The sequence below is a fragment of the Melospiza melodia genome, chromosome 2 (assembly GCF_035770615.1).
Source record: "Melospiza melodia melodia isolate bMelMel2 chromosome 2, bMelMel2.pri, whole genome shotgun sequence".
Lineage (NCBI taxonomy): Eukaryota > Metazoa > Chordata > Aves > Passeriformes > Passerellidae > Melospiza > Melospiza melodia.
Window position 1 is genome coordinate 64,059,592 of NC_086195.1, and position 22,037 is coordinate 64,081,628.

General features: G+C 43.8%; 1 protein-coding gene across 2 annotated transcripts in view; it reads left to right on the forward strand.

Annotated features, from left to right (window-relative positions):
- Positions 1-4,304: 4,304 nt before the first annotated feature.
- The window catches only part of EPHA1 (EPH receptor A1), a 33,898-nt gene continuing 16,165 nt past the window's right edge, over positions 4,305-22,037 (forward strand). For both annotated transcript variants that reach the window (XM_063148542.1, XM_063148543.1), the window contains exons 1-4: positions 4,305-4,425; positions 7,517-7,584; positions 19,161-19,436; positions 21,098-21,488. In XM_063148542.1, the coding sequence (XP_063004612.1) occupies positions 4,359-4,425; positions 7,517-7,584; positions 19,161-19,436; positions 21,098-21,488 (802 nt within the window). In that variant the 5' untranslated portion in view covers positions 4,305-4,358. The remainder of the gene's footprint in view (positions 4,426-7,516; positions 7,585-19,160; positions 19,437-21,097; positions 21,489-22,037) is intronic.

Genomic DNA, 22,037 nt, shown 5'->3' on the forward strand with positions numbered 1-22,037 from the left:
CACCTATTAGTGTGTGGCTGATGATCAAGTAAGTGGAATTTTATTCAGGAATACTGGGCTTCTTCTGGTTCATCTACTGTATGACATTTCAGTCAGGTGGAATATATATTTGGGAAGCTACCCTCCTGTTTTGACTGCAGCCCAAGTAAGGAACTGTCTACATTCCTGGTGGAAGAAGATGTGATTGCTCATCCACCAATGATGAACTGAACGAGCAAAAGATTGATGTGGGGAGGGATGACTGGAGGTCTTTAGCCCAAATACCAGCTCACTGCAGGGTTAAGACCAAAACTATGTCAGGTTGTTCAGGGCCTTTCAGGCAAAGCTTGTACATCTCCAAGGGTGTTTATCTCACATATGTGAGGAAGAACAAGGGAGTGTCCCCTGCTTCTTCTGTGTATGAAAACTCAGATCTACGCCTTGTCTCTATCAGCTTCATTCCTACCCTTGCCCTTGTTCTTCTTCGCAAGGGAGAAAGATAACCAGCTTGACTACTTGTGCAGTCAGATCCTCAGGTCTGTAACACAGGGGTGGCTGCTCTGTGATCCAGAGGAGCTACTTGTGCTTCCTCATAGGAGTTTAAAATATCTATTTAAAACAAAATCTGAGTTTCTGAATGCAAAATGTCTGTATACAAAATTAATTTAACAGCTTAAACCACTAAATGGTAGGAGTCTGTTTTCTGCAGAAAAACAGTCTGAAGTCAGCTGTTTGAAATATTCCAAGATAATTGCTGGTGGACTAGAGCCAGAAAACCTTCTAAGATAAACATGAAAACACTAGAATATTTAACTGTGGTCATGCAGGTGAGAATAAGGGACAGAAAGCACAATTTTTTATACAGGGAATTAGACATTCATACAGAGCATATCTTAGGCTCTACAGAGCTGTCATCATAGATTATTTCTAGAGTTGTAGAAATAGTGGATAAAAGGAGTGAATCAGAGACCACAGAACAAGAGCAAGTTCCCCCTTCAGAATGAAATGGGGTTTGTTGCAAAATGGATTTGAGGCCTCTGGGGGACCTATACATCTATGTTACTATGATACCTTACTGAAAGCCCATTCAGGATGCAGAGATTCAAGTTATCAGTACCGAAGGGATGCTTAGATAATTAGGGAAGTCATATCAAGTGAGAAACTCCAAAGATTATTTCTAATAATCTTAGGTTCTGTTTCATTCATCATCTGTAAGGACATTTAACAGCACAATGGTGAAACTCATTCTAAAACATGAGGAGCAGCAAACACAGTAAACAATTTGTAAGAATCATATGAGACAGTTCTGTCTGAACTGCAGTTCAAAAGAAGCACGTCCCAACTCAGCCTTGGGAGTGCCCTTTGACTTTCCAACAGCACATCAAAACAAGACCTGGTGCACAGCCTTCCTCCTCACTTCCCTCACCACAAGCCCACATAGCTGTAGGAGGAAAGCCCAGGTGTGTTGTGTGGTGATATTTTCCAGCTGGATACCTAATCACAGAGATACTCAAAACAAGATTCTGGGGAATGGAAGGAAAAAATGTGCCCTGCAATTCAGAAATACTCAGAGGGCCAAGAAAGAGACGATGAGAATCAGCCCGAAGACATGCCGAGAGTGAGCTGAAAAGACACAGTTACCTTCTTAACACAAGATGCATGCCAGAGATGGCATGCTCACTGGGAAGCCATGAGAGCGAGAGGCTGTGGAGATGTAAATTATAGAATCATAGAATATGATTGTAAACAAGACATAAAAAGACTTTTTAAATTAAGCTCTTTCAGTTTTGCTTATTTGTTGTTTGTTTGGGATTTGTTTGTTTTAGTTGTTTGGTGGTGGTGGTTTTGTTTGTGTTTTTTTTACAGTCAGAGAATTAATTTTGCCCAACGATTTCCAAAGACAAAATCCAAGCTTGTGATGCACAAACAGAATAACAATGTCAATGAAATACTGAGTATGAAAATGCACGTGTGGTACTCACTCTTCTGGCTACAGCCTCTGTGTATATTCCCTCTTTTTCCCTTTGGATCTGCATTTTGGGGCAGAGGACACAAGGGAAAGCAATCTTGCAGAGCTTTTACAGGTATCAGCAAAGTTCTATGCATTTTGTGTTTTTACTTCTGTCTGCTCCCACTTGTTTATAAATTTTCTTCAGGTCCTGATCCTGCTGAAACATTACGCTGTATTTTGTTTCACTATCATTATACACATTCTGACTGTGAGCTACACTAGGTGATCTCCAATCTGAAAAAACACAAAGCAATAAATACGATTTCTGACCACCATTATCTGGAAAACCCCAATTGCTGATCCCCATTTGGCCACACTATGAGGGGGAGAAAAAGAAAGGATTTTTTTTTAGGCCACGTTCTCCAGTAAGTCCTAGTAAATTGCTTCCTGCCCACTCCTTAGATCAAATGTTCTGAGTATCTGCACACCAATGAAATGGAAATAGAGCCTCCCAAGGATCTTCACTCCAGAACTTGTTACTTCTGGGATTTTACAGATGCAAACTCTGTTAGCCCTGAGGAGACCAATGTCAGGCCTCAACACTGATTTTTTTTTTTTTTTCTGAAGAAGGACATGAGCTCCTGGCCTGCCCTAGAGCCTTATCCTCCAGTTGCAAATGGTTCTTCCCCATTTCACATCTATTTAGGCCTTGCCTATGTCATCCCATCACAGACAAGTTAGCTGTGGGTCTGTCTGCCCCCTGCTACATCACAGACTGAAGAAGGCACAGAACTGTCCAAATGAAGCCCTAAATGGACACATTCTCCCACCACAACTCAAGGTATGGGTTGCAGACCAAAAAATCTTACATGACTCCTGAAATGGGAGTCTTTCAATTGTGGGGAAAACACAGGCATAAAAGTTTGGGACTTAGCACTGTGGACTGATGAAGAGAACTTCAGTCAGGATTAAACTGTAACAAATTTAAGGTACAGCTACTCTGAGTGCCATTTACATTTGAATTATTTGCAGCTATATTTTACTTCATGTGCTACATAAAATTTAAAGCTTAGTATTGTAACCATTTGTTCTGAAATTTCTCTTGCCTATGTTCAGACATCTTGGGATAGATCTTGCTTTCTCAAGATGTATGAGAACCACAGGATTCATTGAAAGATTAAATGCAAGGGCCCTCAGAGAGTCCACACTCCCAAATGCTGCCCAGAGCAGGGCTGACTCCAGAGGTGGTTATGTTGTTCATGGCTGTGTCCTGGCAAATCTGGAACATCTCCAAGGGTGGAGATCCCCCAGCCTCTCTAAGCAACCTGACAAGGTCCTTTCTTTAGCCTTCCTTGGGGAGGAGGAGGAAGAGACCAGGAGGAATGCAGCCGTACAGCAAATGTAAGTGCAATAATACCATCTGTTTTTTACAGGGAGGGGTGTAATAGCTGTGTATAGGTGGGAGTTACATCCTTGATGAATGCCAGAAGAGACAGAACAAAGGCAAGTTCTTTCATATTTATATCCCTCAGGAAGAAAACTAAAAGTCCCATGAGGTCTTCTTAGACAGAGAAAGAATCCTTCTAGTTTGCTTCCTCTCCCATGATTTCTTTTTTGCTGAAAAGCAGGCACTGTCCATCAATGCAGAGGAGCATACTGAATGAAAAACAGTAATTCTGCCAGACAAAGTGGTATCGCTGTCGCTCTGTGACATACTTGGGAATGAAACGGGCTGCTGTCCCCGTGTACAGATGGATTTCCTAAACATATTCAGTGAGGATGGCTGAGTGGTTTTAGCCCCATTATCATAGATCACAGAATGGCTTGGCTGAGATCTGGAAGATCATCCATTTCCAACTGCCCTGCCATGAGGGTTGGAACGAGACCTTCCACTAGACCAGTTTGCTCCAGGGTCCCATCCAACCTGGCCTTGAACACTTCCAGGGATGGAATAGCAACAACCTCCCTGGGCAACCTATTCCAGTACTCCACCACCCTGAAGAATTTCTTCCTAAAATTTCAGTTTAAAGCCATTGCCGGGGCCGGCGGGACGGGGAAGGATGGCGAGGGCCGCCCAGGAGGTGGCAATCGGGAGCCTCTTACGGGAGTGGAGCAAAGGTGGAGGGAGGCTCCCAGGAAAGAGGTGGCTGCCTTTAAGGTGGGTTTATTTGCCTGCCAGATGGGAAGTCTGTGACCAGCCCCTTAGAACAGGTAAAGGCAGTAAGGCTTCTCCACCCACTCGCCTTGATCTTTCATCACCACCGTGGGCCAGGCGGGCGCTTGTGCAACGTGCGCGCCGCGCTCGGAGGCTGCGGGAGAGGCCCATGCGCTGCCCGCAGCTGCCCGGGCACGGAGGCCGGAGCCGGCGGGGGCTGCGAGCCGGGCCCCCTCCCCGGCCAGCCTGGGGCTGAGCACCTGCAGCGGCGGCATGGAGCCCTCCCTCGGGCTCCTTCTCCTCTGGGCTCTCCTTCCTCCCGAGGCGCACGGCAAGGAAGGTAAGCGTGGGACCCGCCGCCGGTCCCTCTGCCTGCAGGGCTGGGCTGGGGCGCGCAGCGACAGCGACCGCGCTAAGGGGCAGGGAACGGGACCTGGCCCACGCGTCCGGGGCTCCGGGGACACCTCCGAGGGACCGGGGGGTCGGGGAAGGGCAGCCGGGTGTGGGGACCATGGCCTGGCAAATGCCATCCGAATCTCGGTGGCTCAGTGTGTTCTCGTCCTCCTTCACCTCCTCCTAGTTGAAACACAAATGTCTCGGCATATCCAGTGATCCAAGAGAATTCTGCCCCTGTTCCCCTCAAACAAGGGCCTTGCAGATAACAAGTTTAAACACAAACTCAGAAAGTTTCTCCCCTCCTCTGGCAACACCCCCGCAGTTTCCTCAGGAAGCCCTCCTAGGAGTTAACTCTTATGAGCAAGCGGACAGTAATTTTATCAGAGTCTTTTATCTACCCTACTGCTGGAAGACGGAGCTGGGCTTTAAAATTTCCTCTTCCACCTCTTAAGGCTTCCATGTTTCCCCTCCCTGTACCACTTACTCCCTTTTATTAAATGCAGTGATTTTTTTTTCCTTCCATCTTGGTAGTTGCACAGTGGTTATGAAACGTGGGAGAATGGTAACTTTTAATAGAGAGGTGAGGGAGGTGTAAATCTCGGCTCTGTTTCCTACCTCCTCCTGCAGTCAATTCTTGCTAGGGACTTCTGTTTTGTACAGCAAGAGGTGTTGGGGCTTTTCCATCCCAAGGACAGTCCTCCTTCGCTTCTCAAGGCTCTGGATTGAGGGGACTTTGTCATAACTGGAAGTTCAGCCATGGGCTCGGCTCTGATTCTGCGAGTGCTCAGTGATCTTTTAAAGGGTCCTTGACAAGCACGTTTCCACTAAGGATCCAGCTACGGGATGGATGCAGCTGGCAGACGCAGTGGAGAGGGCCAGCCTGGGTGAGAGGCAGCACCGGGTGGCACCGCGCAGGCTTCGGCTTCCAGAAGCGTGTGACCAGTAGTTGGCAGTAACAGTCAGGGACCTGTCTGCCCGCTTCTCCCCTATCTCAGCCATCTCATTTGGGCTGCGTCTGTGATCCACTGTTCCTTAACTTGTCTGTCAGGGAAACAGCTCATTTTCCCGGCGTCCTCTCTTATCTGAAGCCTTTCTTCTTTTTGGGGACACCTACCCCTCCCCTGTGGCTGGACAGCCACGTGAGGCTCCTAGCAGCAAAGCTGTGGACCAGAGAGTTAGTAGTCCCCGAGGACTTTATTCTTCTGCTTCTGTAGTCTCACTGACTCAATCATCCTTTCCGTGGAGAATCCCTGTTGAGGGATCACTTTGAGAAGTACTTCTTGGCAATGGGCTTTGTCCCTCCAGTGGGCACTCAGCAGTTGAAGGAGCTGCCATTGCTGGCAGTGCAGAGCATGGCACAAGGGTTCTGCCAGGTTCCTGTCCTGGCCACTTCCAAGTTCCTTTCCCCTTGCTCTGCTAGAGCTTGCCATGCAGCCCCTCTCACTTCCACATTGCTGCTTCAGTCCTGAAGAGGATGGGATGGCATAGATGTTATCTGGGTGATGGTTCTGGCAAGACAGGCTACCTCACCCTCTGAGCTTCTGGAACTAACCACAAAAGAATATTATCTCAAATAAAGAGATTGAGAGTAGAGGGGAAGTGAATGAGGAGCCTTGTCTGGACAGGGAGTCTGTGGCTAGGAAGGTTTTGCCATATGACCATACTGTGAGCACTTGGAACTTGCAAAACCTGGATTCCTGCTTTTCCCTTCTCCCAATTCTGAAAGGGTGTTTCAGAGGTGAGAACAGCAGCGCAATCTCTCTTATCTCTCATTCTGGGCCCACAGCCTGCTTCCTCATTCCACGGGACTCTTGCTGATCTGCACTTTACACTATTACTTATAGTTGGCAGGGAGTATTTGTAAAACAGTCAGATGAGGGGGAGGAAACCTGGTTATTTAAATGCCATTTAAAAATCTCCCCACTCCTACCTTTCACCCCCAGATTCTTCTCTGAGATTGTTCAGAAACGACCCCTCTGAATACACCCACAGGAATCTGAAAGAGAATCCAAAGAATTTTTCCTGTTTCCTATGTTCCCAAGCTGGGACTTCGATAGGTGCACAGAAACCAGTAGTCTGTTCTGGCAGCACCGGCAGACCCAAAAGCAGGCACGAAGCTGCACATCCCACAGTGTGTCTTATGTCAACTCCTCTGCTTTCTCAATGTTTGCCCACAAAGTGACACATTTTTAAACGTGTCTTCAGATCAAGACTTTAGGCCAAACTGTGATCGCGTTTTCAGATTCCTTTGAGGGCTAAAAATGAACATACCAATGATTTTCTCCTTTGTCACACGACTCCAGGAGCGAGGCTTAAAGCAGCCGTGCAATTCCGTGGGACGTGGCCATGCTTTGGCCGGAGCCACTACTCCCTCTTGATGTCCCGGCCAAAGAAGTCGGAAGTGTGGGAGAGGGTTAAACGATTTGTAGGCCATCGTCAGCTGGTGGACAGTCTGAGTTAGAAGTAGGGGGCTCATCAATTTGCACAAGTGGTGCATCTCCGGGCTTTTGGGTACCGTGACAATGGAAAGTCCCTTCTACAACTTCACACTGCCTCTGTACTTTCCCACTGTGTTTCAAGTACTGAATAGTCCCTCCAGGCGACACTGATTGATCTTTTGTGTTGGTAATTTATTTGATTGCCTTCCTCTTCAGCCGTTTAGTTTGCTGCCTTCCTATTTCAAGGAAAGATATGTGTTCAGCTGCTAATGCCGGGTACCCATTTGAATAGGCTTCAGCCTCCTTCTTCCTTTTTGGGACAGTTTTAGGAAGTGATAAAATTTGTCAGGGTTGAGTTTTTTGGATGTGTATCGGAGGGGGCCTCATATATTAGTAAAAACTTTTAACTCCTGACTAACTGCCCTGTCTCGTCCCTCCTCTAGTCATGCTTTTTGAACGTGAAGGGTTTCAAAGGATGGGGGGGTTGAGAGAGGAAATGCAGGCTTTACCTTCTTTGACAAAACAAGGATGAAACCATTCCGCGGGCTGCATGAGTTGGGACACCGATTTATCTTTTCCCTCTCTTCTGGTTTTCAGTGGATCTACTTGACACAAGCACTGCACAGGGTGAACTGGGCTGGCTTCCCGACCCTCCGGAAGTAGGGGTGAGTACCCAACATTCAAGGAAGGGGAGCCACTGGCAGTACTAAATGATGGGAAAATATAATCCATGCTGAAATTTCAACCTACCTCTGGAAACTGAACTTCTGAGGCCCCACCCCCTCCTGGACATTTTAGGCTTTATAAGTCTCTCTCTCTTCACCTGTGAAGCCTCACCCCTAGCCAGCTTTTTAAGGACTGATGCCTATTGACTTCCAGTATGATTAAACATAACCTTGAAATATACTGTTTTCATGAAGTAATAAAGCAATGAAGAAAAATGAAAAAAATCAAATCACCCTCCAGTTTTTCATTCTGTCATGCTGCATATAAATCCAATGTCTCTTTTTTCCCCAGTAAAATAGGCAGAACAAAAGTATTTCTGTCTCAGTCTCTCAAGAAATTAGGAACACATTATAGGTTTTTTAATTCAGCAGCTGACTGAAGAAATAACTCATAGGGCAGCAATCTGCCTGCGTGGGTGGGCTGTAAGACTTTACACCAAGCTGTGGTGTTTGGTCCACACAGCTGACAATGAGAGAGGAATTTCCCTTTGTTTTGTGACTGTAAAAATGAGTTGATGGAAGTGCTTAAAACGTACTCCTGAAACCACTGCAACAATGGTGTACCCCAAAAGAGAGCTGAACTCAGCTGTTTTTGTGCAAGTACAGCTATTTTGTATGAAGCATAGTTGGGCAGTCCCTCTGGTGTCACAACCTACATCAGTGAAGGTGTTCCCTCTGTAGCAGCAGTGCTGTGGGAGTGGTGCAGGAAGGCACAAAGAAAAGGGAATTTAGGGACTATGCTGTGGTAGTTAGCACATATGTTAATATGCAGTTTCAGTTCCTCATCCATGCTCTCGTGTTTGCAGCAAGTCCCAAGCTTTCCAATGGAGAGTCTTCACCCTTCCTGCTCTAAAGCAGACCTGTTGGAGTAGAGCCTGTTCCTAACTAATTTCCGTGACTTTCCTCTGTAATGTGCTGTGGCTGGTTTAAATCCACCCCAGCCTCCTCCTCCTTCCCAGCAGCATTGCTGGGTGAAGTAGAGGCAGACAGTGAGGTTCTCCTGTACTGGCATAGCTGCATTTCTTTCATTAGTAAAGCTGTTTTGGTTATTATTAGTAGTATTATTATACCCTGCTCAAAACAGGTGCCCTAGTGAGACATACATGTAGATCATGTTTTGCTCATTGCTCCCGTTGTTGTCTAATCAACTCTCTGTGTGGTAATTTTACCCCAATTCTAGGCTCCAGGCATGTTCAGGATAAAGTACCAAAATCTGATAGAAAATAAAACCTTCATTACAAAACATCTGAGTGTTGCACAGGAAGTTCAGAGTTGGCAAATCCTTCTGCTTGTGCTACATTTTCAAAATATGTATATTCACAATGTAATTGTAACTGAGAATTGTTGGAAATTAAGGGGAACATGGCCTGAGAGAAATCAAAATAACAGATCAGGATATGGATGACTGATAAAACAACAGAGGATGAAGAATAGATCCATTGACTTCTCATGAGCAAGTCTTTTGAGGAGATTTGTCTAATTACATAATTTCCCAATGACTGTTAGGTGGAAGTCCAACAAATTGCCACAAGCAAAAAGGGAACAATGGCTGATTCTCTCGTAGTGAGAGCTTTGAACAGGTGTTTCTGAAACCATTCCTTCAAAATGAAGGATTAAGTATGTTCAAAAAAGAACGGAAATGAATTCAGAACATTTTTTGACAAAAACGGGCCAAGATTAGTACTGAATAATCTGACTAGGTTGATTAGTAACAGGCTGGAAACGTCTGAGCTGTGTTGCACACAGAGCTGAAGGGTGTACTTCATGTAACACTGCTACTTGTAGCTAACCTCAGATGCCGGAGATCTCCCATCAGTGAGTTGGATTTGTGTCAATATACTTATCGCAGAGAGGAGGAATTTGCTGTGGGGAATTTTCGTGCTTTATATGGACAAGGCCCCCGAGGCATAGCCCAGAAGAGGCTGGCTAAGTCTGTGGAGGCAGAACTACACCTTTGTTTTCTCCTCACTTGTAGCCAGTGACAGAGGATGAAGTGGCTTGCCAGGTGTGGTTGTTCCATGGTCAGACCATGGCTGTATCCAAGGCAGACAATGCTCCCATTAACACACGGGCTCAGCCTGAGAACACCGCTCAGTTTTGGGCTGCACTTCCGTAGTTCAGAACTTCTGCACCACATTAGCCGGCATCTTGCCTAAGCTTAAGGGTAGTCTTTGAGTGAAAGTCTCTGTACTTTAAGTAAAGTGTCTGTAGAGTTTTGTTTGCTAAAAGGTTTGTGCTAGCTTGCTTTGTAGTATTTATTTAGAAAGGGTTTCGTTACTTTAGGCTACTATTGGAAACGAGGCTTTTAAAGAGGCACACCGTAGCTCCTACAACCCCCTTTTATCTACCTTACCACCCACCACTCCCCTCCTCTGACATATTCCTTGATAATTCTTTTTTGGCTTTGAAGTTCTGCCACAGCAACACCAGGTGGGCACAGAGAGGTGTGTTGCAGTACTAGTGGAAGATTTCCACCTTTTAACATACATTAGAGAGCCAATGATGGCCACTTTGAAGGTGTCAGAAGTACAGAAATTGCTTGCTTTCACATTTCTTAAAGACTCCTCATGCAGCACAAACAGCCTAGCTACCTGAACTGGTTTCAGATACCACTGAAACTTCAAAAAGGACCTCTCAAATCCAATCATGAACAAATTCACTTATCAGGCATAGTGGCACTGCTTCTTGGCAGTTTGCAAAATGACATTATAAAAACTTATTAATCACTAATTTGCTTTCAAAGATAATTGCATCAGCTGTGAACAGATTGTGATAAGGAATTATGCTTTCCTCTTGCATTTTGCTTTTAATGGACAAGGCCCTAAGTCACCCCAGCCTGGCTTTGAAGTCAGCCTTGTTCTGAGCAGGGGATTGGAGTAGAGAACCAAAGGTCCTTTCCCACTAAATCTTAGTGTTTGTGTTATAATTTAGAACTGTTTGTTCATTAGAATTCTGAGTTTGAATTTTTAGCTGAGGCACAAAAGGTCCTCATTATTTTATGTTTTGATTATTTCTCATGATTTTATGTACTATCTATTCCTATAGATTTTCTGTATCAGTTTATATGCATCTACAATGCAACATACGGAGTGATCCAATATTTGTCTTTAGTGCTGTGATTATCTCACTCCCAGCTTGTGGGCCTATCTTGAAATTTTCCTTTTATCCACAATTTCCAGTTTTTGTTTATGTGAATAGTATTTGCATAATCCAGTCACACTCCCATGAGTATGTGTGACTACTTAAGTTCCAAGCCATTTGTGCTGGAGAATGCTGCACACTGGGCTTCTCAATATGACTTTCTCTCTATATATTGTTGAATGAATTGTAAATTAAACACACTTCATTTTTTTTAGCTGCTACATTTTCTTAGGATATGTGCTTTCACCAGTCTTTACTTGTAAAAGGGTCCTTTTTCATGGTGACTTCATTTTTAACTTGGATGTATGTTATTTCAGGAATCACATGAACTCCACTGCTGCCAAATTGTGCCATATTTATTACATATTAAAATGTTTGGCAAGGCTCAGTTCTCAGCTGGTAGCTGCTTTGTGGAGCCTATTTTTCCCAACTTATATTCCTGCTTGGATCATTGCATTATTAAAGCTTCCCAATGACTTTCTTAGTCTCCTTTCCAGGCTGCTATTGTTCTCAGCCTTTTATTCACAGTGAGGAGGAGGACATAATTATTTTCCTGCCTATTCCATACTCTTGCTTGCTTCCACATATACTTCAAAGCATTGCTATCAGTTTCAAGCTTTCTACCAGTTTCCCAGTGTGCATGGCCCTTGATCTGCTCAGCTTTCCCAAAGTCTACTTTCAAACAAGATTAAGGACAGTAACACCAGTGGCCTAACTGGCATTAGTATACCAGAGGCTATCAGTGAATAGCCACTAACTACAACTATTGGGGCTCCAAAACCACTTGAAAACTTTGGAAATTACTTTGGTGATTCTTGTTCAGGAAAAAGAGTTCTGAGTTCTGCACCTCATGTTCCATGGAAAGTTTAATTATGACCACAGCAACTGCCAAAGCTATGTGAATACCATTTGATTAAGCCAAAAAAATTTTTTTTTGTGTGGTTTTTTTTTTTTTTTAATGCTGTTGTTGTCCTATTAAAGTCCAGGCATAGTTCAAATTCTACACTGATAAATTTTTAAGCAATAGACTAGATCAAGTACCTGCGACCTGTCAGCAACTTCTATATCACTGACCACACCACAACATTTGCATGCCTTCAGGTTCTAGCAAGGTGAGGTTGTGTTCCACCAGACTCAGCGGTCCCAGATTTCAGTATCAGCTGATGGCTGCTTTCTGTTCCACCACTTCTTGGTTAGACAGATAGTCCTGGTCACGAAGGAAATGGTGCTATGGGGCACACAGCCTTCAACCTGCAAGCAATTCCAGCACAGCACTCCTATCTCGTTAAACCTGGGCAGTTCACTGAGTCAGACTCAATGATCACTTAGTCAGACTTGATGATCTCTTACTCAGATAGTCTTGGAAGAGTCTCAGCCAGTCAGCTTTTTGTAGCATCCAAAGGTGGTGTGAAAAACAGCCATCAGAAAAGCTGTTCTGTGCACGTCTTCCCAAAACCGTTGTTCATGCATGTCCTTTAGGAGCTAACTCAGAGGAGTGCCATCATTTCTGAAGCTGGAGTAGAGTAGCAGTGCACACCTCACTGCTCTCACTTAAGTGTCAGGCACAGGGGATTAGCTCCCCTGAGTGAACAGGATCTGTACAGAAATAAGGGAAATATGCTTAGTAAAGTCAACAACTACCTGGAAATGGGAACAACTCTGGCTTCAGGGTTGTATCCTGACATGACCTGCTGTTGTTGATCTGTGGACTGGTGGAGAGATATTTGTTAATGATATCCTGGTAATTGAAAATTAATTTTTTTGTGTCAATTTGGGAGAGGAGGAAAAAATTGTTTTGCATATCCAGATATGCTTTACTCAGAAGTGTGAGAAGAGGGAATACAAACCAGTGAGATGAGAACGAGTGAAGTGTAAATTAATAGCTGTAGGGAAGGCCAGATTGCATGAGCCACCAACTAGGCAGCCTAGGAAGGAGTCACTGCCAGAGACCCAAGTAACAGTCTTGGCCAGTGCACTCAGTGTTGTGACCTGAAGGGCAGAAAAGAGCACATTGTGAGCTGAAGATGCTGTACAGCCATGACATTCATCACCACAGCTGCTCGGGCACAGGGGTGGTGACAGCCCTGTTGCCTGGCAGCTTCAGAAAGCTGCTTCACTCTTTTATAGCTGTTGAATGAGTGGACAAGGTTCACTGAACTTCCTCATGTCAACACAAAAGCAGCACAAGTCAGCTGGAGCTTGGAGATTAACCTGCCTATTGCATGGTCCTCCAAGAAGACTAACAGGCTATTTAAAATAATAACAGTATTAAAACCCAACCAACCAAACAAACAGAAAACCCAAACAAAACAACTTCTATTATAATTCTAACTAAAATACTGGTGAGTTTGCAGGCAAGCAATTAGAAAGAAAAGGCTTTGCATCTTTTTTTGCCTGTTGTGTCCTCGAAGGATGAACCTATGTTTTGAACTGTGATTCTCACTATCTCAGAGGCAGATCTGCACAAAAACATTCCCATGATTTATTTCTCAAAAGGCTATTTCCATTGTTTCCAAGGCCAGTTTCTGGCTTCTCTTTGTTTGATCTGAATATTGCCAGCTCCTCACATGACTTTCAGACTGCCATCTCCTGCAGCTTCTTTTCTCCAGGCAGGTTTGATCATCATCATCAAGGCATAATTACCCCATCCCTGTGTGGGATTCCACCTGATCCATCTTTAAAGGAACTTATACAAACAGAAGCCCATCACCATCAGACTAATTTCCAGCTTCTCTGTAAACACTAGAAGTAGACTTGACATACCATACAAAACCACAGCTCACAATACAAAGCCCTTTACCTTGAAAAAATGAAAAAAAAAATCTCTTCCATTTACAATGGATCCTATGCAATGTAATTCAGAAATAACATAAGAGCTAACATTTGCTTTATTGGTAATGTGCCTTTAGCCATAAATTCTGAACTCTTAAGATGCACAATCTGATTTTTCACTCCTGTCCTTTTTGTAGTTATTGGTACTGTTAGTGAGTGGTAGCAGAAAGAAGTGTTCCAAACCAGCTAGGTGAAATGTTGGACCAGAGTATCATTATCACTCATCTAGCACCACCTGTTATGACCAGAACTGTTTTCATGCAAGACCTTAATGTGGTCAGGCAGTTCAGAGAATGAGCAGACAGCAGAACCTGTGTTTGATAAACAGGTTCTGTAATCGATGCACTGGCGCTCGGTGTCCCACATGAACACCTTATCTTCCCTTAAGAGTATGAGTACCAGTTAAATAGAAATGACATGGGTGGGATGGAGACCTGTGTGCTAGTGCCCTAAAGAATGAGTAATTACATAATGGAGTTGCTCCTCCCTGAAAATAACCAATGGATCATTGTGGGGAAAAAACATATCATCCCACCCATAAAGATACTGTAGATAAGCAAACATCTCTTCTGTGTTCAGTTGTTTCAAAGGCTCCATGATGATGTGATGAAATTAAAATTGCCTGACCATAGCCAAATGATCAAAGAAATAAGAGCAGCCTCAGCTGTTCTCAGATTTAAAGTTACAGGACTCATGAAGTGTCTAGATGTCACCACGCTTCTTTCATCATCGTCATCTAAATTGTCTTCCACACCAGCAAAAGAACTTCAAAGAGTATTGAGAAACGTTCAGTAAAGGGTCATAGAAGCTTCAATTCTAGAATACACCACTGTGGTGATGCTATTTTTGGTTGGCTGGTCCGGCTTGCCTCCTGACAAATTTTTGTCAGATGTATTTCAACTGAAGAGAAGATCTTCATGTATTAAAACAGGTGCCAGCAAGGTGCCTCTCTTGTCACCGGCTTTGCTCTGAGGAAACTACACTATGATTGTAGCACAGCTGTAATTACCTTCAATGCTGAATCTGTTCCAGGAAGATTTTTTGGTCATGGTAGCACGCAAATGCTATACTATACAAAAGTCAAGACACTCCACAGGCAAGATTGCAGCCAGAGAAAGGGGATAAAGAGTGTTCAGCGGCACATGTTTTCCTAGGCAGTTTTAGGCTTGCCACACCAGTGATGTATTGTTGCTGAAAAAGGTTGCTGTTTTGGGGCTTTGCAATTTTTCTTCATAAAGAGATTTAATGACCTCTCAATTCTGTTGAAAATTAAATGAGATTGAGACACACTTACTATGCACGGGTACACTGTAGCTGGCTTTATTAACATAGGTGCTCTTTTCGTCTTAGTGAAATTTTCTAACCCAAAGTTAAACAAGTCATTAGATTTCAGCATATGAACACTTAGACTTTTCCAGTAGGAATTCTTATTAACTTTTCCAGTGGAAACATGCATCTTAGTTTAGTAACTTTAACCTACTGGCTAGCCTTGCCTAGCTTTTGCTTCTGTAAGTCTCTTAAAAGTATCACTGTGCCTTTCCTTGGGGGGCTGCAGACCACAGATTGGAAGTCACTGTGCTGAGGTAATGTGAAAGCAAATGAGATAGAGGTCACAGCAGGCAGGCAGGCTCTTTTTTGAAAGGAGACAGGGCAAGTCCCTGGCAAGCTGGAAATGGAGACAGTATTCTTACTGCGAGTCACAAGCTCTTATGACTCCAGTCTCAGCCCACAATTTGCAATACTGTCACAGTCTGCTGCCTCTGCCACTGGTAGCCTACCTCTCCATAAGCAGGGATGAAATTTGTATTTGTCAATGTTAAAAGCTTGTTTCCTTCCTTTTTTTCCCTACTAAGAAAGGCTAAAACCAAAAGAGACCACTTCATTGATGCCTGCAAAGCCTGAGACAATGGCTCCAAGGTGTGCAAACTGTTTCTTATACCTGATGGTAAATCCTAGGAAGAGTAACCCACAGGTACTCTTCCTGTGATGAAGGAATCACAGCTTGTCCTAAATAAGATCCTTGACACAAACCTAATCTAGAGAAGGCTTATTATACAGAAAAAGCAGAGTAAGTATTCCATAGGCTCCAGATCTTCAAACTGTATAATCATTTCAGAGTCAATAAAGGCAGATATTAAAAGGCACATCTTATCTTTGGATTTTTACTCACATGGGAGACCAAACCAATACTGTTTACTACAAATATCTACTGTTGCCCTTTCAGGTTGTCATTGAAGGCATTCTGAATGGCCTTTATAAAGACAACTTTCTTTATATGGAATCAAACCAATACAAGGAAAGTTGCTTTCCTTCTTTGCTTTTTTCTGAACTTGCAGTGTTTTGAGGTTACTGACATATACCTTTGCTTTGAGGTTGTTTTTCACTTGACTCTAATTGCTGTGCTAGAATAATTTTGCTTTGTATTGCACCACCACACCAAGATTTTCAAGAACAAACCTCTGGAACAAGGTGCCTGTGTTAGTATATGGGTTTCTGAGAAGCACAGGAAACCCGTTTGCTCTCAAATTCAATGGCTATGTACTTAGACTTCTTAGGAAGCCAAGCTACTAACCTATGGCACTCTCCTGAATGCATTAGCATTTGTTTTCTTAGTGACTTTTAAAGAATTCTGAAAGATTTTAAGAATTTGAAGACTAGTTTAAGGACAGTTTACACTCTAACTTAAAAAATAAGAGAGTTTAAAAGACATTTTAAAGAATAACATGCAAAGACTTCAAGAACTCTTTAGCTTGCTTGGAGCAGGGAATTGGACTAGATGATTTTCAAGGGTCCTTTCCAGCCTAAATCTTTCTATGATTCTGAATCTCATGAGAAAGTTTTCTCTCGCATCAAAAAACCACAAATTCACTCACTGCTAAAATAAGGAAGTCTGACTAACTCTGTTCTCCACTTCTAGAAGAATGTTACCTATTCTGTGGCCAACTGGAGTAAGGCAACAGAGTCTGGAATGAAGTGGGTAAAAAGTTACATTATCAAAGGAGGTTGATTCAATGTCATTGGCAGACAAACTGCAGAGGCAAGTAATTAATATTGATTGAGCCAGAGTTTACCACACATGTTTATTAAGAACATTACATTAAAAGTCAGAGGCACACATTTTGATTTTGCAGCAGATTCTCTGAGGACGGGAGACAGTTGCCTGGCAACTTCTGGTCTCATCACCCTTTCATTAAATGTTGTATGTAACAGTTTTCCTCCACTACTTTGAATTTAAAAGCTTCACTGAATAATGAAAAGAAGTCAGAAGCATATTTAACAATAGTTCTGTATTGTTAGCATAAATAATATCCTCATTTTACTTCCTTTACCCATCAGCAGTAGAGTCTAGAAAAAACATGTCTGACTCCCTTGTTATTTCTTTGCACCACACTGCATATGAAACTGTGCAATTGTCAGTGCCAAGCATCTTTGCCCTGAAGAACTGAGTCTGGGAGAAGCTGGGCTGAGATGAGCTAAGAAATACAGGAGTTAACAATTGGATTTTTTTTCCAGCAGTATAGTTTAAAGGAATTTTTGTTGTTGTTGTTGCTACAGTTGCCACCACTGAAAATAAAACTTTGGTCCTATATCATGTAAGTTTTGAAAATGCATTTTCTTGACAGGCACCACAACAGCTCATGTCTTTCAATGAGACATGCAAAAACCACTTTCTGGTGTCACTTGTCTGTGGTACTGCCTTAGGATAAACTGCTAATGGAAAGTAGTCTAACTCTCAGCCTCCAAATGCAATTATGCTTTCCCCAGGCAGACGCGCATTGAAAAATGCTTCTAAAAGCCAGTCCTAACTTTGGCAGTGTATGAAAGCCAGTTTGCTCTTATTCTCCTTCCTAACTTCTTTTCTTCTACTTCAGTCTATTTCAGGATGCATTGTAAATTCAGTTTGTAACATTTTCTGGAAGGTTTTCAGTTAAAGACTGCAAGAGGTCATTAAGTGATTGTCCCTTCTGCTTGATCAATTGTGATTGATCCATCAGTCTCTTTCTTTGTTTTGCTATCATAAATCTTTTCACCTCCAGTGAGTGAAATAAGTGTAAATCCTGTGTGCTGCAGGTCTATGCCAGCTGGATCAGATTAAGAGGGTGGGGTAACACTGGGGATTAATTATGTGGAAAAAAAAGGGAACAAGAAGGGACACATAGATATCATCCCCAGAACTTCTTGGGAGGAGACTGCTAGTATGCACTTAGGTAAAAGGCTGAAATTATGCAGAGAGGAGCTTGTGCTATCAGCACGACTTGCTAGTTTGGAGAAGGCTCTCCAATACTTTTCAGACTGGGACTGGGTAAGAGGTATACTCTAAGTCATGGCATAAAAGCAGAGCCTCTTTGGCACTCTGTGGGTCCATCTCTGTATTCCACTAACACAGTGACCTGGTCTGTGGGGAGAAAAGCTGTTGTGCTGTGAGCACAGGAGGTGGTGGTGCTGAAGAAATGCGTGAATCTCATGCTCAGCCCATGAGATTTGACAAGTCTGGAATAACACAGAGACTGAGGCCTTGTTTAAATTGCATCTTAACCTGGCGTGTGATTTAAAACCAAGATGCTTAAACTTGTGCCAGTACTTATGTGGGCACTTGTTTCAATTTAATTTGATTAAACATTTAAAGCATAATGAGAAAGGCAGTCTTAGCATTGGAGGAAAAAGGATGTAAGTTACTTTCCCTGTGGACAAGACCTTGCTTTCCAAATTTTCTCATATATGAATTACTTAAAAGAGAATGTTCTTTGCATTTTGTATCTGACCTGTGGTAAGGAAAGAAAAACTAGAGCCACCTAAAATTTGACAAAAGCATATGTTAAAACGAGTATCAAACTTTATTAGATTCATGCAAATAGTATTAGTAAGGCCATATAACCAGCTGGGCCCGTGTCCTCCTCTCGGCCATTATTTGCCTGGGGAAGATGCAGAACCTTAATGCAATATGAAGTAAGGAAAATCAACAGAGTTTTAATAGTTAAATTAGGTTTTGCAAAATATCCCACTTAAAGAAGCGTGAACTCCAAGTTAATGAGTGCTTGCTCTAGAACAGTCTTTCTGCAATTTACCTTTCCATTATGCCAGACCTTCTTTTCTCTTATTCCCAAATGCTGTGCATTATTTCCAGGGACAGATAATAGTCCTGGTGTGGTAGGTCCTACTGTACACCCTGGATGTAAACTGTGGCAGAGAGAAGTGGCCACCACACGGAAGTAGTGGGTCTTTTTCTCAATCTCTAAGATACGCAGTGCATGAAAGAATAAACTGGAACCAAGATAGGATGAAAGGGATGTAAAAAGTTCTATGTAAGTCAGATCCTAATTGCAGGATCCTCTTTTCCTCCCTATGTACAGGGTTTAGGCAGCCAAGGGGCTCTACACCAGATGCAGCTCTTGCTGAGTGTAAGAAACTTTTTAGCTGGTGAGGCCTTGAGCGCCGAACCCTGTGTAAGAACTGATTTTTAGGCAAGATTTTGTCATATTTGAAGTGAAACTTATTTCCCTCACCTATCTAACAATATGTGTTTTCTTCTCCCCTGGGAGCAGTGGAGTGAAGTGCAGCAGATGATAAATGGTACCCCAATCTACATGTACCAGGACTGCAGTGTGCTTTCCGAGGGTGACACCGATCACTGGCTTCGCACCAACTGGATTTACCGGGGTGAGGCAGCCTCCCGCGTTTATGTGGAGCTAAAGTTTACTGTGAGGGACTGCAAGAGCTTCAAAGGTGAAGTGGTGACCTGCAAAGAGACCTTCAATCTCTATTACATGGAGTCTGAACAAGATGTTGGGATCCAGTTTCGCCGCCCACTGTTCACCAAGGTCTGTATTGCTGGGGGTGAAAACTGAGTCATATCTTTCAGCTTAAACTTGTCATATCTTTCAGCTTAAGCTAGGTGTGTCTTGCTGGCTGGGACAAGCCAGGAGAACCAGCATGTGGGGAAGGGCATGGATAGTAAGTGTTGTCCTTAGAGTAAACTTTACCCCTGGTGCCCTCTGTGATGCTCAGAGCAGTCTTTGCCACAGGAGGCATAGAAGGTTTCAAATGAGATCAGACCTGTGTTCTGCGTAACCTCTTATTTAACCAGACACTATGTAGGTAAGGATTCTAAAGGGTTGTGACAGGGCTGGATGGTTACACCAATTTTTAGAAATAGTAAAGCAGAAACCAAAGGTATTTTTCTTGCTTTAGGGAATAAAACAAGATTAGACCAAGCAAAAAACAGAACCCAGTTCAGGTCTCAGTGGTCCTGATTATTTATTCTGATTGCCATGAGGTATAGGGTCTTGTTTCATCACTGGAGGTGATGGCTTGCTACAGTGAAGTTCTCCCAGGTGTGAAACTATTTAGCACTGCTGTATTTTACCTGCTGTTTTCCTCAATGTTGTGCTCTCTTGCCATGGAAACATTAGAATTGCAGAATAGAGAACCTCTGGTTTTTGGTTTTTTTTCAGAGGAAATTCTCTAAGCCAATTCTGTTCTAATAGAAGCCAAAGACCTGAATTATTTGACTGCCCTTTCCTTTGCAGTTTAAATGGGATGTGATGGAAACAAAGAGTAGTAAAGGCTACCACAGGCAGAGCAGAACTCTGGTTACTGATTCCCCTCCCTCCCCAGTGCTCCTCCATCTCCCCTGCAGCCTACAACATGAATTTGTGCGATACCTCCACAACTCCTAAACATGCCTTATGATCCCTGCCAAATGCAGCTGCTCTACAGAGCCTTTCATCTCCAATCCAACTACAAGGAGTGGGTGGTGTTGTACAATGGGAAGGGGCCTGCGGAGGAGAGGATCAGTTATCAGGCTCTCCCACCAAGAAGAAAGGCCACCCCATCTGCAGTCCAGCTCTTCCATGTCACAGGGTGTCACAGAGGCCTTTCCCACTTGCTCAAGCACAGAAAATACTCTCACTCACTCATTCACTCTTACCCTTTGTTTGCAGAGGCAGTGGGAATGCAAAAGCATGGGAGCATTTTTCACCCAAGTACCTACAGTGCTGAAATATGTTGAGTGCTGCACAAGGAGCACCTTACAGTAGATCATCTGAACTGCAGCAACTACAGCCTAAAAACAAGTGGCTGTAATTCCCTGGGTGGTTTCAAAGCACAGCTCTTGAGTGGTGTTGTGGATTTACTGCATGCAATTTGCAAACAAAGAATATTATGACAGAAAAGGGGCAGCTCCTGAAGACCTCTGAAGTCAGAGACTCGGAACACAGGGTACTGTAGAAGACCAGTGAATGACTACAAAGCAGTTGAAGGAGATGATGGATGGAAAGTACAGAGGGAGGAAAATATGCCCACCCCATTTTTAACACATCTTTCAAGTGCAAAGAAAGCATGCAGTGCAGTGGCATTAGAAGTAGTTGACTAGACAGCCCCTAGAAGGCCTTAGTATAAAAAAGGCCTGAGAGGAACGGGTATCTCAGCTGCTGTGGCCTGTTCAGATGGTAAAGCTGTTGTCTTTCTCTTTTTCACGTAGCTCAACACTGTGGCAGCAGATCGGAGTTTCACAAGCAGAGACATCGAGTCGGGGGCCATGCAGCTGAACACAGAAGTGTGCCCCATTGGGAAGCTCTCTCGCCGGGGCTTCTACCTGGCTTTCCAGAACTCTGGGGCTTGTGTAGCCATGGTGTCTGTCCGAGTGTATTACAAGATTTGCCCGGAGGCGGTGCGGGGCCTGGCCCGCTTCCCAGAGACGCTGGCAGGGTCAGAGGGGCTGACAGAAGTGCCTGGGGTCTGCGTGGAGGACGCGGCTGAAGAAGTGGGCTCTCCCCCCAGGATGCACTGCAGCACCGACGGGGAGTGGCTGGTGCCAGTGGGCCGATGCCTTTGTGCTGTGGGGTTTGAGGAAGTCGATGGGAGCTGCGTAGGTGAGTATGCAGACACTAGCTGTAGGCCATGGGAGAGGTTCCAGAGAGCTAGAGATCAGAGTATCTGTAAGCAGAAAGTGGGATCAGGAGAGTTAGTGTGGTCTACCTCTCTCTTGCCTACCCTCTGTATCTTATATCTTTCCTTCTCCTTCTCCTTGGCTTCTCTTTTTCAGTTGGGATTTTTCTCTTCATGTGTCAGGTGTAAGACCTGCACACACCTCTCCACTCCCTCTTGGGCTTCATCCAGGACCTTTCAGCTCTGGAGCTAGTTTCTGCGAGCTGTAACTGTGTGATTGACACTGACTCACTCAACAACTGGTTCTCAACCCTTGAACAGCAGCCTTGTTCTCTCAGGGCAGATGGGTCAGACACACAGAGCAGGGTATTTGTCCCGTGACTAGAAAGCTGAGAGGCAGAGGGGACAGGTTTCTCCTCTGTCCCTTATTCTTCTTGGACTGGGATGGCTTTTCTGCCATGGGAAACCATGTAAAGCATATTGAACAATAGTGTGGTGCCTGCTCTTCTGAAGAAGAGCAATTAGCAAGCAAA